Source organism: Eumetopias jubatus, unplaced genomic scaffold (genome assembly GCF_037043125.1).
Source record: "Eumetopias jubatus isolate StellerSeaLion01/CBP00866 unplaced genomic scaffold, mEumJub1_p1.0 scaffold_1, whole genome shotgun sequence".
NCBI lineage: Eukaryota > Metazoa > Chordata > Mammalia > Carnivora > Otariidae > Eumetopias > Eumetopias jubatus.
In genome coordinates this window covers 110,559,324-110,576,377 of record NW_028274807.1, presented here as the reverse complement: position 1 = coordinate 110,576,377, position 17,054 = coordinate 110,559,324, and the positions used below count along the sequence as shown (strand labels likewise).

Sequence of the window (17,054 nt, the reverse complement as noted above, 5' to 3'; positions counted from 1 at the left end):
CAACTGTGCAGTTATTTATATATTGCCTTGTAATGGTCCTTATCTTTTTTTGGAGTATTGCCCATTCTTCCTTGAACTTCAGAGAGGAAGGAACTTCTGTCCATTTTCCTTTAGCTCACTCCCACCCTGACTGACACCCATACAGACTTTTCCACAGCAGCCAATCCTCCTTACCTGTCTTCTTTGCCTCGGCCATTGAGAGCCTACTTTCCCTAAGGTGACTTCCTTCCTATGTGTGGGCTCCTGCCTGCCGGGGCCTGGAAATCATGTGTGTGTGCTTTCTCCTGGGCATGCACCACAGTTCTAAGCATGTTATATAGCTCACTTAATTCTCAAAATAACCCTATAGTTTAAGTACACTTATCAGCCCTGTGTTATAGACAAGTAACCGAGGCACCTGGAGGTTGAGTGACTTGCTCAAGATCCCAAAACTGACAAGTGATTGGGGCCGGGCAGGAGCCATGTCATCTGACTTCACAGCCTATGCTCTTCACCACCACCAAGCGAGTTAACATATGCTGGGAGCTTAGATGGGGTGGGCTGGGTATTCAGTGAGGGCACAACCAGTACTCCGACTGTGCAGAATAAGCCTGCCTATCCCTGGACTGTGTCTGCTGGGTACTTCTGTTGTCATCATCACATTCTTTAAGGCATTGAAATCATAGAAGAGAACGGTCCCCATACCTGTGTCTTTACCCTGACCCTTTTTCTGAGTGTCAGACCTGTGTATCCACCTGCCCCTGGACATGTTTTCCCATGACACCTCTCTGACACCTAAAATTCAAGTGTTGAACTCAGAAACCCCAGTAAGATCAGTGGATTGTGTCAATGCCAGTATCCTGGTTGTGATACTGTACTGTAGTTTTGCAAGATGTTAGCATTTGGGGAAGGTAGGTAAAGGATACATCAGATCTTTGTGTAATATCTGTTAAAACTGTACAAAGTTGAATTAAAAAGTTACTAAAAACAGACCGAACTCAGCGCCTTCCCCTGCTCAGACTCCCAATTCCACATCTCAGTCGATGGCACCAGGACCGCTCACCACCCCGCTGAGAAATCCGGACGCTGCCTTGCCCCTCTCTCTCCTTCTTTCCAGGGTTGGGTTGGTTACCATTTTACCCGTCTCTTTGTTCCCTCCTTGCTCATCTCCCCACTGGACTTTATAGTCTTCTTTCGTCTCCCTTACAATTATCTAAGAGGGTCTTAATTTACGTATCTGATCTTATTATTCCTTTGCTTAAAATCCTTCAGTAGCTTTTAATCATTTGTGATGAAAGACCAACTCCATAGCTTGTCACTGCCAGGGTCGGAGTCGTCTCGGCTGCCGGTACTAATGCAGACTTCAGGGGTTGCAATCTCTGCAGTCGGACCCTATAGCTGTGTGTTTAACCAGCGCCCTCTGGTGGTCATCTCATGCACTAGCACTTGAGGACCTCAGGCCTGGGCCACCTACCTAGCCTCACTGGCCCTTTCTCCCTCTGCCTTTCTGGCGCCCTCATTACCTGGCACGTTGCACACTGCTGTTTGTGTGTGTGGAACTCCTTTGAACCGTCCCTCAAGACTTGGCTACAGTGTCCACTTGCTTCCTCACCTGTGTCCCATGGTGTGTCAGAGTGCTTAACCTCACTGCTGTCAATCTCTGTGTCCCTGTGTCTCCCTGACTCGAGGATGAATTGCCCCAAGTAGGGGCTGCTTTCTCTTCACCGTTTGTAGCCTCAGACCGCAGGGGAGCTTCTGGCCCAGGGTAGGCATTTAATGTTTGCAGCTAAATGGTTTTATTCTATCTTGACTAGTCACCTTGTTCTTAGTTAAGAGTACTTAATATCATCGCTCAGTAAATAAAACCAGAGAGAAATAGCCTGTTAAAAATAACATAGTAAAATTATTCATCCAGACAAAAACAGGTATTGGGTATTTGCCACAAAACATCAGTATTCTACTGGTAAATCTGTGTTAGAGGAGAACTTTTTTAAAGCATGAAAAAAATGTCATACTTTATCACCACAGCATTTCTACTGTCTCTCCCCCCCTGCCATTCCCCCCACCTCCCCCCTCCCCCCCCCCCGCCCGTTTTTCCTGCTCTCCAGCCAGAGGGCCTGATTTCACCAACTGACCATTCAGCAGAACACAACATTCCAGCCATTGGGCTGACTCCGTCGGTCTCGCACTGAGACAGCGGGTTTCATTTGGGCTCTTCTTTATCCAGGCTGCCAATCAGCATGCTGATTCCCCCCCCCCCCCCATTCCCCAAGTGAATAGTGGCTGAATAGGGAATTTCAGGTTTTCTGTGAATCATTTTATAGGATATAACTGACTACCTTTTTAAAGCCCTTTATTATGGAAATTTCAAACATATACAGAAGAATTAAGTCCCTATTACTGTTCCCACCCAGGTTTAACCATTAACACATGGAGACTCTTATTTCTGCCTCTTTTCCTCCTCCCTGCTCCCACCCCCTCAAAATCGTATCACCTCTCAGTGGATTACTTTTTATCAGTGTGGGATAGTCTTTTACTTCATGAAATGCAGGTGATTTCTTACTGATAGTAAAGTATTTGAAGAAAACATTTAAAAATTATGTAAAAAATATAAAAAATAAAAAATTATATAACAACTGTATTGAGATATTAATATACTTTACAACTCAAAGTGTATGTTAGTGGTTAGTGTGTTCACAGAGTTGTGAAACCATGGCCCCTATTTTATTTTTAAATTTTTATTAAGTTTTTATTTGGGGGTGTTTGGCTTGCTCAGTCAGTGGAGCATGAGACTCTTGAACTCGGGGTTGTAAGTTCGAGCCCCATGTTGGGTGTAGAGATTACTTAAAAATAAAGTCTTGAAAATTTTTTTTTTTGCATATAGTTGACATACAATGTTACGTTAGTTATGAGTGATGTTGAGCATCTTTTCATGTGTATGTTGATCGTCTGTATGTCTTCTTGAGAAATGTCTATATTCTCTGCCCATTTTTAAATCAGATTTTTTTTTTTGCTGTTGAGTTGTGTAAGTTTTTTATTTCTTTTGGATACTACCCCTTTATCAGATATGTCATTTGCTAATATCTTCTCCCATTCCCTAGGTTGTCTTTTTGATTTGTTGATGGTTTCCTTTGCTGTCCAGAAGCTTTTAATTTTGATGAAGTCCCAGTAGTTTATTTTTGCTTTTGTTTCCCTTGCCTCAGGGAACCTATCTAAAAAAATGTTGCTATAGCCGATGTCAAAGAGATTACTGCCTGTGTTCTCTTCTAAGAGTTTTATGGTTTTAGGTCTCATGTTTAGGTCTTTAATCCATTTTGAGTTTATTTTGTGTGTGGTGTTAGAAGTGTTCCAGTTTCATACTTTTGCATGTAGCTGTCCAGTTTTACCAGATCATTTATTGAAGAGATTGTCTTTGCCCTATTGTGTATTCCTTTTTTTTTTTTAAGATTTTTTTTATTTATTTGACAGAGCACAAGCAGGAGGAGTGGCAGGCAGAGAGAGAGGGAGAAGCAGGCTCCCCACTGAGCAGGGAGCCCCACACAGGGCTCGATCCCAGGACCCTGGGATCATGACCTGGGCTGAAAGCAGCTGCTTAACCATCTGAGCCACCCAGGTGCCCCTCCTGTTGTGTACTCTTGCCATGGCCACATTTTAGAACATTTTTATTACCCTTACATCCTGTACCCATTACTAGTTGCTCCCCCATTTACCCTAACTTCCCCTCTGCTTTAGGTAATATAAATCTAGATTTGCCTATTCTCAATATTTCATATAAATATGTGGTCCTTTGAAGCTGCCTTCTTGCAGTTAGCATAATGTTTTCAGGGTTCATCCATGCTATAGTATGTGTCAGTCGTTCCATTCATTTCTTCTCATGACCAAATGGTATTCTGTTGTGTACATATAACGTATTTCATTTATCCATTCACCAGTTGATGAGCATTTGGATTGCTTTCACTTTTTGGCTATTGTGAATCATGCTGCTATGAACATTGGTTTATAAATCTTTGTGTGGACGTGTGCTTTCCTTTGTTTTGGGAATATAACTAGTTGTGGATTTGATGGGTTTTATGGTAACTCTATGTTTAACTTTTTTTTTTTTTTTAAGGATTTTATTTATTTGAGAGTGAGAGCAGGGGGAGGGACAAAGGTAGAGGGAGAAGCAGGCCTCCCGCCGAGCAGGGAGCCCAATGCGGGGCTCTCGATCCCAGGACCCTGGGATCATGACCTGAGCTGAAGGCAGACACTTAATGACTGAGCCACCCAGGCGCCCCTACATTTAACTTTTTGAAGAAATGCTAAACTGTTTTCCACAGTGGCTATATCATTTTACATTCCCACCAGCAATACATGAAGATTCTAGTTCATACACATCCGCAACGCTATTAGTTACTATTTGTCTTTTTGTTTATAATTGCCCTAGTGGTATCTATTTTCCTGGTAGCTAATGATGTTGAGCATCTTTTCATCTGCTTATTGGCCATTTGTTTATCTTCTTGGAGAAATGTCTGTTCAGATCATTTGCCCATTTTTTATTATCAAGTTGTAATAGTTCCTTATATAGTCTAGATCCAAGTCTCTTATCAGATACATGATTTGCAAATACTTTCTCCCAATTTGTAGGTTGTCTTTTCACTTTATTGATGGCATCCTTTGATCAAGAAAGCATTTTAACAACAACAAAAAAGTGAGAAAAATGGTGGAAAATCTTCCAGTCATTCTTACTGCATATTTAGAGGTGGAATGTGCTTGTGTCTTGCATGCACTGAAGTGTTTTCTCCCCACCTTTCAGTCTGCACCAGTCAGGCTGATGAAATCCTCTACGTCTTATAGTTCCGAGAAGCAGGTTGCTCTCCCTGTGCAGAGGCAAGAATTTTTATTATAGTGGTGTAGCTAGGAAGAATTTTCTAGGATATAGGTTTCTCCTTCAAGGAGGCTGTCCTCTTTGACTAAAGTTCTTTATCAAGTGGATCACCTTAAAAATGTGCACCTAACTCTGTGGGACTGGTGGAAGTTTTTAAACAATCTCTATTGGATTTATTTTACAGAGTGAGTTCCCGCTTGATTTGATATCAGAGGAAAGACTTTGGCTGGGAAGATGAGCCTCACAAAATTAAAGGACACACATATGTATTTATTGAAAGTTTATTAAAGAGAGTTGAAAGTTCACGGTTTGCACGGGGCCTTTGTAGTGCATTGACTAGCAGGTGCTTCTAGTTGCATTGTCTGTAATAAAGACAGAGCATGCTAGAGAGGGGATTTGGCATTTCCTAGATGGTGTTTGAAAGCTAGGTATGCAGTGATGAGTTTAAACTAGAAAGCAAAGATGTTTGTAGGAAGATTTGAGAGGCAGAATAATTGGGCAGTGACTTGATTTAGTGGTTATTTTGGGAGCATCTTATAGTGTATTGATTCAAGTCAGTACTTAGATGTTGACTATGTAAGGCTTAGTTTTATGGAGATGAAAGAGGAAATTGTGATATATCTGAGAACAGAGGGAGAGCCCCTTTAGGTGGTGGGTTGGTGTCCAGAAACCAAAGAAGGCTACATATTCGATTTGACATTTGAATTGGGTCCAGAAAAATTCTCACAAGTGAACACAGGTGAGTAGAGAAGGTACGGTAGATAAAGAGCATTATAGGTCCGAGAGTCAGAGAGAAAGCAACTGAAGTTACTTAATGGCAGGTAGTATTTGAAATGATTTTAAGTCCTAAGTAAGGAGTTTGGTCTTAATCCATTGAAGGTTTTGGAATCGTGAAACTGACATGGATTGATTTCATAAATACTTATCCAGAGCATTATGTTAGGCATTGGCAGCTTGCTGCAGCAGAGGCAGGGTCTAACATCAGTGACAACAGGTGCTGTCCTCTGACAGTCAAGACCGAACCTTTAGCTTCCTTTCAAAAAACTCTTCATCCCGATCATGTGGTGTTGATAGCTACCACATGTTGATCAATTTCTGCATTGCATACATCATGCTAAGTAACTCATCCTTACAGTAACTCGTGTGTGTGTGTGTGTGTGTGTGTGTGTGAGAGAGAGAGAGAGAGAGAGAGAGAGAGAGATTCCTATTGCAGAGGAGGAAATTGAGACTTAGCAGAAGTTAGACACCATTTTTCATATCACACAGCTGAGTAGCAGAATGAGAATTTGCACCAGGGCCATCCTATTCCAAAGTTCATTCTACCAAAATCACTAAATGCAGCCCTGTGGTGTTCTTTACTCATGTGCCCCAGCCAGGATGTCTTCTCCGTGAGCCCCGCTGCACTTGGCATGTTCTGTGTCTGCCCCCAGGGTGGATGTTACTCCTCTGCTGGGCTCCTCCCAGTTTTCTTTTTAATACTGCAGGTATTCTAGGCCCAGGAGGATCATCTTTAATGTAACTTGGCACATCTCTGTTCTCACCTTTATGTGTTTATCGATTTATGTGTTTTCATGTACTAGAGTGGGGCATCTCACACCGGATGGTGTACTTCAGGTCTAGCTGTGGGGCCTTGCATAAGCCTGCTGTGCCTGGATCTAGAAAATGCTAGATTGAGCTGCATGACGTCTGAAACCCCTTCTGTCTTGGGGGGTTAGGCAATAGTGGCCAGAGGATTCAGGGAGCTAGGGGGAGTTTTGTCAAAGGGACCAGTCATTCTTTTCAGTCCTGGCCCCTGACACCACTCTCAGTGATGTTTATGTGCATAAACTATCTGATCATCTGCCTTCAATGGCCCTGAAGTTCTCGGTATCAGTGAACTACAAATGATGTGGCTGTATCCTCAGAGCTACTTGAATGGAGAGCTGCGCTCCCTGCCCAGTGGCCTCCTTGATCACGGTTTGCATCTTCTCCACCTTTGAATATTCCCTTCATCCCCACCATCTTCCCTCTGATTCCTATTTTCTTTTCATCACCCAAAACTGGGCCCCTTACTCCAGACCAGTTAAATCAGGATCTGGAGGGAGGGACTGAAGCGACTGGCATTTGGTAGAAACTCCCCTGGGTCCTGCCACTGCTGCCCCCAGGGCTCAGCTTCATTCTCAGCCATAACTAAGCAGGAGGGCGTGGGCCAGTGAATCCAAATAATTTTGAGGGGTAGTGTACTGGTGGCCATTTGCAATTTTCTGTTTTTAATTTTTTTTTAAAGAATTTATTTATTTATTTATTTGACAGAGACCTAGCGAGAGAGGGAACACAAGCAGAGGGAGTGGGAGAGGGAGAAGCAGGCTTCCTGCAGAGCAGGGAGCCCGATGTGGGGCTCTATCCCAGGACCCTGGGATCATGACCTGAGCCGAAGGCAGACGCTTAACAACTGAGCCACCCAGGCGCCCCTCTCTTTTTAATTTTTAATGAAAATTTTGTGTGCATCCTAATTTTTTAAACGAATCCTCTCTAGACTGCCTTATGTCCCAGACCTCTGAATCTCCCTGATTGATATAATTTAATGCCAGTTAAATAGAGTTAAAACACACTACTTAAGAGGGCTACATTTGCATTCCATTTGAATCCCCAAAGGCATTTGGATTGTGGAATGTCCTATTCAGCATATTTTTTTAAAGAAATGCATATGTTTATATAAACATTCCAGCACATATAAAGGAAAAAAAAAACCTGAAAAGACAAATATTAAAATATTTAATTATGAGTGAGGAGATTACAGATGTTTTTCTTTTCATATTTGCATTGTACATTTTCTGTAGTGAACATATATTTCTTCCATATTTTAAGAAACAATCTTGAAAATATACCCTGGACAAAGTAGGGGTGTGTGAATGTGTGTGTTATTTTTAGCTCTTGAGGCTAAAATATTCTGTGGGGGTATTGAGGATGTACCATACTGAGAGTGAGTTGATAGCAAGGCTTGGCACACAAAAGCTAGGATTTGGATCCTTGTTATTTTTGTTTTTGCTTATTATAGCTAAGCTAAACTTGTCCCATCTGATGGTTGGCATTTTGTTTTGTTAAACAAGTGTCATGAGACTATTAGTCCATAACCGGGGGCACCAGAAGATGATGACACTGATAATTTACTGTTGTTTTTAATGGCGATAGATTAATTTTAATGATAATATCTGTTATTGGTTGTGCTTTCTGAAGAACAATATTAGGAACAGAATGTTGACCTAGTATCTGCTCATCTTTTTGCACTTGCTTATTACTAGAGTTTAACATGTGCGTTTGAATTTTGATTTTAAAAAAGACACAGTGAGAATAAGTGGTTTAGACCAAGACTTAACAGTAGTTCTCTCTGGGTACTGTTGTCAAGTACTTTTAAGAGTACTTAAAGAATAAGAACAAAACCCTGAATCCCCAACAGATGTTAGGTTTCTGCTCTTACTTTTGTCAAAGTAGTTTCCTTTAAAAATAAGGTGGGAGAGCCAGTTGCCAGGATAATGGGAAAATAGCATTGTGTGGTAATGTTTTAGTAGGGTGGTTTCTTCTGAAATGCTGTTTCGCTAATCCTTGGGGAAATTTGGCTGTGAACATGCAATTATTACATTTTTATCCACAGAATGGGCTAAAGTTGGCATCACATACCTCATGGTTGCCAGAGGCAACACACTGATTTAATTTGTGCCCCTCTGGCAGACATTTTTGAATATTTTTAGTGATTTTTTTTTTTTTTTTTTGTAATGGTACTTTTCTATTTCCTTTCCAGTCTCCTACCTTTTGTTGTTCACTACTCTTTCTGATTTGGGTTCTGAGGTATCATGTGTTGGTTGAGGAGAGTAAAATAATTGAAGGTCCAGATGGTTGTCCAAGAGGCAGCCGTGCTGGTGTTTTTAGCAGGTGTGAGGAAGGGGAGTGCAGGTCAGAATGCTGTCATGGGCCAGCCCGTGGTGAATGCCACTCCTCTTACAGACGGGCAAAAATGGAACAAATCTTAATGAGGCATGTTTGAAATCCAACTTGGAGAGCTGCATTTGGAGGATTTTGAATTGCTTTGAAGTAGAACTGAAATTTTTTGAGGTGCTCACCTCCTCTGTTTCCTGCTTGTGGCTTTGAAATTTTTTTATGCTGTTGTTAGCATAATGTGGAACATCACGAAATGCACATAACTCAAGTGCAGGCATCTTCTCCTCCTCCGTTAAGAGTCACAGAGACACACGGGGAGAGCTGCCTTTTCCACCCAAGAGCTGGCCAACCTTCCTGTGGGCTGTGGAGGGCCGTCCACGTTGTCTTACTGGGGTGGGTGTGCTTTTTTGTACAATGCTTGCACGTGCCAAAACCACTTTTCTGTAATAGATGTTTGTTTTATATGTACATCCTTAAGCTAATCAGAAAGTGGGGAGAAAACGTTAATTCTTATATTCATCATGTCTGGAAATTTAGACTTGTTTGTTTGTTTGTTTTTAATGCAGAGTGGACACAGATATCTACCAGATATCTTCGAGAGCAGCTGGCCAAGATTTCCGACTTCTACCACGTGGCTTCCAGCGCGGGGGATGCTCCTGTCCCGGTGCCACCGGATGTGGAACAGGCCATGAAGCAGTGGGAGTACAATGAGAAGCTGGCCTTTCACATGTTCCAGGTAACCTTCTCAAGAGCCTGAAGGCCCTACAGCATGCTTTTAAGAAGAGAGAGAAGTCCTTACAGTTTAAGTGCTATCTTTATATGAACCAAATACATTCAGAGAAAGTCTGATATTTCTCACCTTGAGTTGTATTCATGGTAACCACCTTTCCCCCGAGATGACAGCCCCTGCTTCTATATATTGATCTCCAGCTTTCAGTGATCTTAGCTCTTTTTTTTTTTTTTTTTTAATTTTATTTATTTGACAGAGTTAGCGAGAGCGGGAACACAATCAGGGGGAGTGGGAGAGGGAGAAGCAGACTTCCTGCTGAGCAGGGAGCCCGATGCGGGGCTCGATCCCAGGACCCTGGGATCATGACCCGAGCCGAAGGCAGACGCCCAATGGCCAAGCCACCCAGGTGCCCCAGATCTTAGCTCTTTTAATGCTGTTAATTTTTTGGTAATTTCTCTATTAAATATCCCTTCCAAACCTCTTATTTTGAAAAATTTGGATACGATTATTACGATTATTCAAAAAAATATTTGTGTTGGTGCTTCCTATCTCCTCGATCTCCATTAGGGCTTAGTTTCTCCATAGAAGGGTCGTCTTAATTTGGCTCAGGGACAGTTTAAAATACAGTTGGGAGGATGAGTAAGGGCACGGAGCAAGGACTGAATGCTCTTCGGACAAGCTGATGTAAATCATATTGACCAGAAGAGGGCGCTTGTGCTATTATTTGCCTCTTCCTAGCAAGGAGGGAGAAGTGTGTTCGGCTGAAGTTATATGACTAGCAGAGACTTTCACTCACTACCTGCTATCTTGTTCAGAGAGGAAGGGGGTAAAAAGGATGTGTGGTTTCAAAATTGTCCCCTTAGAACTTTATAATTTCCAGGTTGTAAGTGACTTTTTCTAAGAGTTCAAAGTAGGAAAAAGCCCGGTTCTTTGGGAAGTAGCATTGTTAGTTTTAAGTCAGTTAAAAACCATCTTATAAATCCTAGTTCCATTTAGCAGAGGACTACCTTGGTACCTTCTCTGAGCCTTTATGACTTTTATTGAGCTGCGGATTTAGTCTGCATCTTTGAAAAAAGTGTCTCTCAGCGTGCTTAATATTTTTGGAAGGATTACTTTATGTATTGGGAACACTGAAATCCGTATCTCCTTTATAGGAGGCAGTTGGGTCCTAAACAGATGAATTTAATTGGGACATTAATGTTTAAATTTAAAAGTTTATTATATTTTAATTGGACATATTCTGAAACGTGAAGAAATTGTGCAGAAATAAGGGTATGGGTAAATACACAAAAACATCCTGAGGATGGGTATCATGTAGCCATTGAAAGTCATGTTTAGAAAGATTTATTTTTTTTTAACCTTGCATTTGCCATCTCTTCTGCCTTAAATACAAAATTCTATTTTTTTAATTTATTAAAGTTCACATCACAGGTCTTAAAATTTTAAATTGAACTTTTTCTGTGACTAACCTTTTAACTCTTTGATTTTAAGCTTTTTAAAAATTAGAAATGAGCAACAAGTAGATGCCTTGATATCATGTCAGTGTGGTGACACTGTAATCTTTTAAATACTGAAGCTATAATTTATCAGTATATTTTCACACAAATTGTTGATAATCCTGATGTTGGAGCACTGGTGATAAATAGATATGAAAATATTGCTAGGAATAAAGTAGGATTTCATATTAACTACTAAGCCTGTTGCCACAGTGATCATAAAAATATGTGTCTTTCCCAGAAAACATATCTTTTTGTTTCTGTTTTTAAGATTCTTTCAGGATGTGAATCATAATACAAAACTAGAACATGACATTAAATACATACATGCATAGACTGTCATAGAAGAATTGTGTATTTATATGAATGCATGTGTGTTTATATGAAGGTAATAGATGAAAATGTTAATGGCTCTTATGTCAAGAGGGGCTATACCACCCCTGTGGGGCATTTTGGAAATTTGAGGTGTGTTTCTACTTTTAGTATAGTTATGTTGGAATATGTATACATTATTTTCTAATAATTTTTTTCATTTCTTTATGTTAACGGTTAGGACACTATATTGACTTTTAAGGTTATATTTTATACATATTATAGTATCTGAAATTCATTTTAGGATAGAGGCAGGGGTTATTAGGAGAGCATTAGATCTGATGGGATTTTCAGCTGCTTGCTGAGACGCTGGTATGATGGGGGCTTTTGTTCTTCATAATTAGCACCATTGGACAAGTTTTCTCCTGTGAGTATAAGTTCATACACCCCTGAAATCTAGCCAGGCGCTTGACATGCCCTGGGAGTCTGAAAGCTTCTGAATTTCCTTTCTCGTAGGAATTAATTTTTTTCAGTTTAGAATGAAGCAGATTACCAAAAAAAGCAAAAACAGCAAAAATACCCACCCTAAACCAACCAGACAGAATCACACTGGGTCTTTGTTTTGTTCAGAATTTGGACTGTGATCCAGGAGACTGTATTTTTACTACAACAACAAAAATAATAATAGTAAAATTATACTTAAGCATAAGAGTAAGAGTAATAGTGCTCTTTTTTGAATGTTAATTGGTTTTGCTTTAACGTTATCAGTGTAACTTTTCTTTGTTCATTGAAGGAAGGAATGCTAGAGAAACATGAATATTTGACATGGATCTTGGATGTTTTAGAAAAGATCAGACCAATGGATGATGATCTTCTTAAACTCTTATTACCACTAATGCTGCAGGTATAGTATGTATGACCCTGAGCCCACTGATTTTTATGGGCAAGAAGTGAGTCTGATAAGGATGACTAAGTATGTGGATGGGGAAGAGGAAAAAAAATCTTTTTGGAATGGAAGGGAAAGATGTTTTGATGCTACAACGCATGAAGTGATCAAAAGCCAATTATTTATGTTGTCCATGTTCGTAGTTTTTAACCACCTGTCTTTCTAAAGTATTCTCACCTACCCCCCCCGCCGATTTCTCCCATCTCTGAGCTAAGCAGATAGTTTTTTAAATACTGTTTCCTGATTCACACAGATTTCTGTGAAAACAAATCATCTCTTTTTTAAGGATTAGAGGGTCTTCTGTATTTTTTGATGTTCTTTGAGTCCCTGGGGCCGGGAACTTCCTATTTTAATGATTGCTCTAAGATCTGTTAAAATTTAGGTCATTTGGAGAAAATTTATTTAGAAAAAGCGTTTTCTTGAAACACTAGTACATGAACTTGATAATTGAAGCGCTCTGCAAGAGTATGTAGTGAAAAGTGGTTCTTTCCCTCTCCCCGGTGCCCCCCGGGGACTGTGCCGTGCTAGTGTCTGTGTGCCCTCCCTGTGACAGTCTGTGCCCATGCTGTCCGCTGGAGTAGCCACTGGCCAGATGTGGCTTTGGAGCCCTGGAAATGTGACAAGTGCAATATGAGACGTGCTCTTAGTGTAAAATGCACACCAGATTTCAGCTTTAGTCCAGAAAAGAGTGTATAATATCTCATTAAATCTTTTTGTGTTGATTACCTGTTGAAATGATAGCATTTTGGATATAATGGGCTAGGGAAAATACACTGCTCTTTTTAATCTTGCCTGTTATTTTTTTTAATGGCTATTAGAAAACTTCAAGTATGTGGCTTGCATTGTTTCTGTGGACGGCACTGGTCTCTACAGTACTTTTGAAGGGTTTTTTTTTTTTTTTTCTTAATGAAAAAAGCCTGTGTTAAAATAGTTGTTTCACTGACTAGCATCAGACGTGACTGAAGCCCGGTGTCCTTGTGCTTCTCAGTATTCGGACGAGTTTGTTCAGTCGGCTTACCTGTCTCGTCGTCTTGCCTACTTTTGTGCCCGGCGTCTTGCCTTGCTGCTGAGCGATAGTCCCAGCCTCCTTGCTGTGCACTCGCCCCACATGATGATAGGACCAAACAGCTCAAGCATCGGGGCCCCCAGCCCTGGAGGCCCTGGCCCCGTCATGAGCCCCGTGCAGCTGGCCTTCTCAGACTTCCTGTCCTGTGCACAGCATGGCCCCCTGGTGTATGGACTTAGTTGTATGCTGCAGGTAAGTCCCAGGTCCGTGCTATTTTCTGTTACCATTCAGTGTAGGAAACAACGGAGTTGAGAATTGCACCTTCAACTTCCACGTCACGCTCCGGTTTCTTCCTCACCCAAGTAGTTGACAAAGTGAAATCTCATGTCTTTATTTCTCTGTGGAAGACCTGTTGCTTCTGTGTAGAAGAAAGTTACTGTAGTCGTCCTTTAGTACGCCATGCAGCAGTTCAGTGATAAAACCCTCCGGGAACCCAGAGGATAAGTCCGCTGTCTCGCTCCTCTTCTAGAAAGACCGTTCCTCCATGCAGTGTTCCGTAGCTTCCACAGCCCTCATCTTAAGTTGGTTGCCATCCCTCTCTGTTTCTTTAAAATCCAGGTAGCTTATCAGGCTCTGTTCCTCTGGCAAGCGTCATTGCTTGTGCGGTCCTTGAATGTCCAGTAGCATGTAGGCCACTGGGCTGATACTGTCAGGAATGAGATCCAGCCCTGTCCTCGAGGAGCTCCCAGGTTAGCGTTCAGGTCATATTTCTTGGGCTCTTACTGTGTCCTTCTCTTTACCACAGGGCTTCAGGGCAGGGCTGGCCATAAAGACATATTCTCCACTCTGGTGGTGTTTACTGTCTTGTGGGGAAGACAGACTTGTAAATGGACAGTGTCCATATACCGTTGGCAAAGGCTGATGGAAGATGTACAGGGGACTAAGGGAGTTGAGCAGTGGAACTTCAGTTCAACCTAGAATTCAGAGAGGCTTTCTGAAGGAAGTGGCCCTGACTAGCGCTTATTATAATAGGAGTTTTTTTTTTTTTTTTTTTAAGTAAAAGGTGCTAAAAACGGTTGGTTGAGGGAACAGCATGTGAAAAGGGCCAGAAGGTCTATTAGTCATTGTGTGTGCCGGTTGGTATTTATGGAACATAAAGCATAAAGCCTGTTGAAGGGTCAGGGCATAGAAGATTCCCTGTGTGTCTTATGATTGGGATGCCATTGCAGGGTTTTAGGCAGGGAAATGACATGGTCGGTTGTGTGGTTTAGTTGGATTGTTTTGGCCACAGTGGAGGGAAGAACTGTGGGAGTGGTGAGGTGGGGGGCGGTGGGAAGAGAGAGAGAGAGAGAGTCGAGGCCAAGAAGTCAGTTTGGGAGAGTCTAGGTAAGTTTGTGTTTGGACTGTGTTGGATTATTTCATCCCTTATCATCACTAAATGGATATGTTCAAGAGGTTGTTACATGTCTCATTCTGAAGTTGAGGAGACAGCCAGCCAGATGTATGGATTTGAGTCACTCAGGGCTGCTAGGTTCACCCAAACCTCCAGAGGGGATGAGATTACTCAAAGAATTAGCAGTGAAAGGTGACCTGTGGACCCCGGGGGCCTGAGTGGCTGAGAGGTGGCAGAAGGGAAGTCCATGGAGACAGCCATGAAAGTGTGGCCAGACTGGAGAGAACAGAAAGTGGAGAGTGCTGTTACAGAGACAGGGACAGTGAGAAGAAAAATAGGATTATTAGGATTTTTTTTTTTTAAGATTTTATTTATTAGAGTGAGAGAGAGCATGAGCATGGGGGAGGGGCAGAGAGAGAGGGAGAAGCAGACTCCCCACTGAGCAGAGGGCTCAACGTGGGGCTCAATCCCAGGATTCTGGAATCATGTTCTGAGCCAAAGGCAGACGCTTAACTGACTGAGCCACCCAGGTGCCCCAGGATTGTTAATGATTCTGTTATAATCCTAGTAATAGCATTTATTGTGTTCTAAGCACTGTTGTAAATTGTAACCTATATTAAGTCATTTAGTTCTCAGAACCATCCTATGGGATTGGAACCAGTATAATTGCTGCAGCATTAGTGATGAAATGGTGTAGGTCACACAGCAAGCAAGTGGCAAAGCTGGAATTCACACCCAGAAGTCTGGATCCAGAGTCTGCACTGCCGTGCTAAGCTGCTTCTCTAGGTATTGCAGAAAGTTTCCAAAAGGAGTTAGTAGTGGGCAGTGCCCCGTGGTTTGGGGAAGTCTGGTAAGAAGATGGCTGGATTGTCTTTGGGAAGAGTGTGGTCATTGATGATCAGTTGAGTGGTGGATGAGAAGCCATATGGAGGTGGGTTGAGGAGCGATGAAGAATGGGGAGAAATAATGCTACCTGTTCTTTTGAGAAACATGTCTGTGAAGGGAAGAGAGAGATTGCTGCTAGGTGAGTGGAGAGTTTTAAAAGGTTTTGTTTGTTTTCTGAGGCGAGGGTAAACTAGTAGGTAGAGAGAACAGGAGAAGCGGGTTGTTTGAGAGATCAGCACCTTGGATATTGGAGGCTTTGGAATTCAGAACACTGGGACGAGTGCCATCATGGACAGGAGACGAGACACTCCCCGCCCTGCTCACACATAGGAGGAGGGAGCTGGGGATGTGGGCCATTGGAAGCAGATGCATTGGTGGGGCTCAGGGACTTGACATTCTTCATGTCTGCCATCTGCTTTCCACAAGACGTCCCCTAGACCTCAGAATCTAGTTTTCTTAATACTTAATTTTGCATTTTAGAAAAAAGGAAATACTGCATTCCCTCTCTAACAAGCTCACGGTCTGTTGTCAAGTAGCACCACAGCATGATGGTTAAGACCTATTTTTTAAAGAATCACTGCAGACCTGACTTTAGCCTCCCCTCTGCCACTGACTAACTTGAACCTTGAGCCTCTGTTTCCTGGGCGTGAGGGGGTTGGTGACAGTTCCTACTTCAGTACCACACAGAGTTCAGGTTGTGATGACTGAAAGCTTCCAGGGCAGTGCACAGTACAGAGGAAGGGCTTAAATTACGCTGGAGCCATAATATTTCATCTCCATTTAGGTGGTGGCAGGGTTAGCATAGTGGTTCCAAGCATGTGTGCTGAAATCAATTTGGCTGGTTACTAAATTTCCTCCATGGCTCATGTTCCTCTCTGGTACAGTTGGAGAATAGCACTACCTCCCTCATGGGGTTGCTGTGACCTGTGAGTGAGGTGGTCCTAGAAAGTGCTTCATGCAAGTTGGTTGAGTAAAAAATGTCTTCAGGGGTCTAAGATAGGGGTAGACAAACCACAACCTGGAGGCCAAGTCCAGCCCAGGAGCTAAGAATATATTTTATATTTTCAGTGAGGTAGTAAAACAAAAAAAGAATATGTGACAAATTAGAGGTGACGTGCAAAGCTTAAAGCATTTACTGTCTGGCTTTTTATAGAAAATTTGCCACCCGCTGGTCCAGGGTTACTGCCAACCTAGCTTCTATGAAGCTACTTCCTGCATTATCTCAGAGATTATTTCTTAGATTTAAAAAAACCAAAAAATTTCTTTTTACATTTTATAACTTTAGAAATGACATATTCTAATTCCATCTCATTTTTCTAATTGAATGAAGAAACTGTTTTAAGTGACAATTTTTCAGTGATGATTACTGTGTTTTTATTAACTTTCCTAGGTTTTCTGTGTTGGAATGCTAGTTTATGAATTATGATACTCCTTGATTTCTCAGTAGCTGTACTCCTCCCTTTATTTATAATTCTTTTTTTGGGGAGCGCCTAGGTGGCTTAGTCGGTTAAGCGTCTGCCTTCGGCTC

At 41.9% G+C, this 17,054-nt stretch overlaps 1 protein-coding gene across 1 annotated transcript in view; it reads left to right on the top strand.

The window, feature by feature from the left end:
• MED12L (mediator complex subunit 12L) overlaps window positions 1–17,054 on the top strand; it is a 312,204-nt gene that overhangs the window by 53,400 nt on the left and 241,750 nt on the right. The window contains exons 5-7 of the mRNA XM_088025763.1: window positions 9,325–9,494; window positions 12,090–12,200; window positions 13,231–13,500. Of these exons, the coding sequence (XP_087881889.1) occupies window positions 9,325–9,494; window positions 12,090–12,200; window positions 13,231–13,500 (551 nt within the window). The remainder of the gene's footprint in view (window positions 1–9,324; window positions 9,495–12,089; window positions 12,201–13,230; window positions 13,501–17,054) is intronic.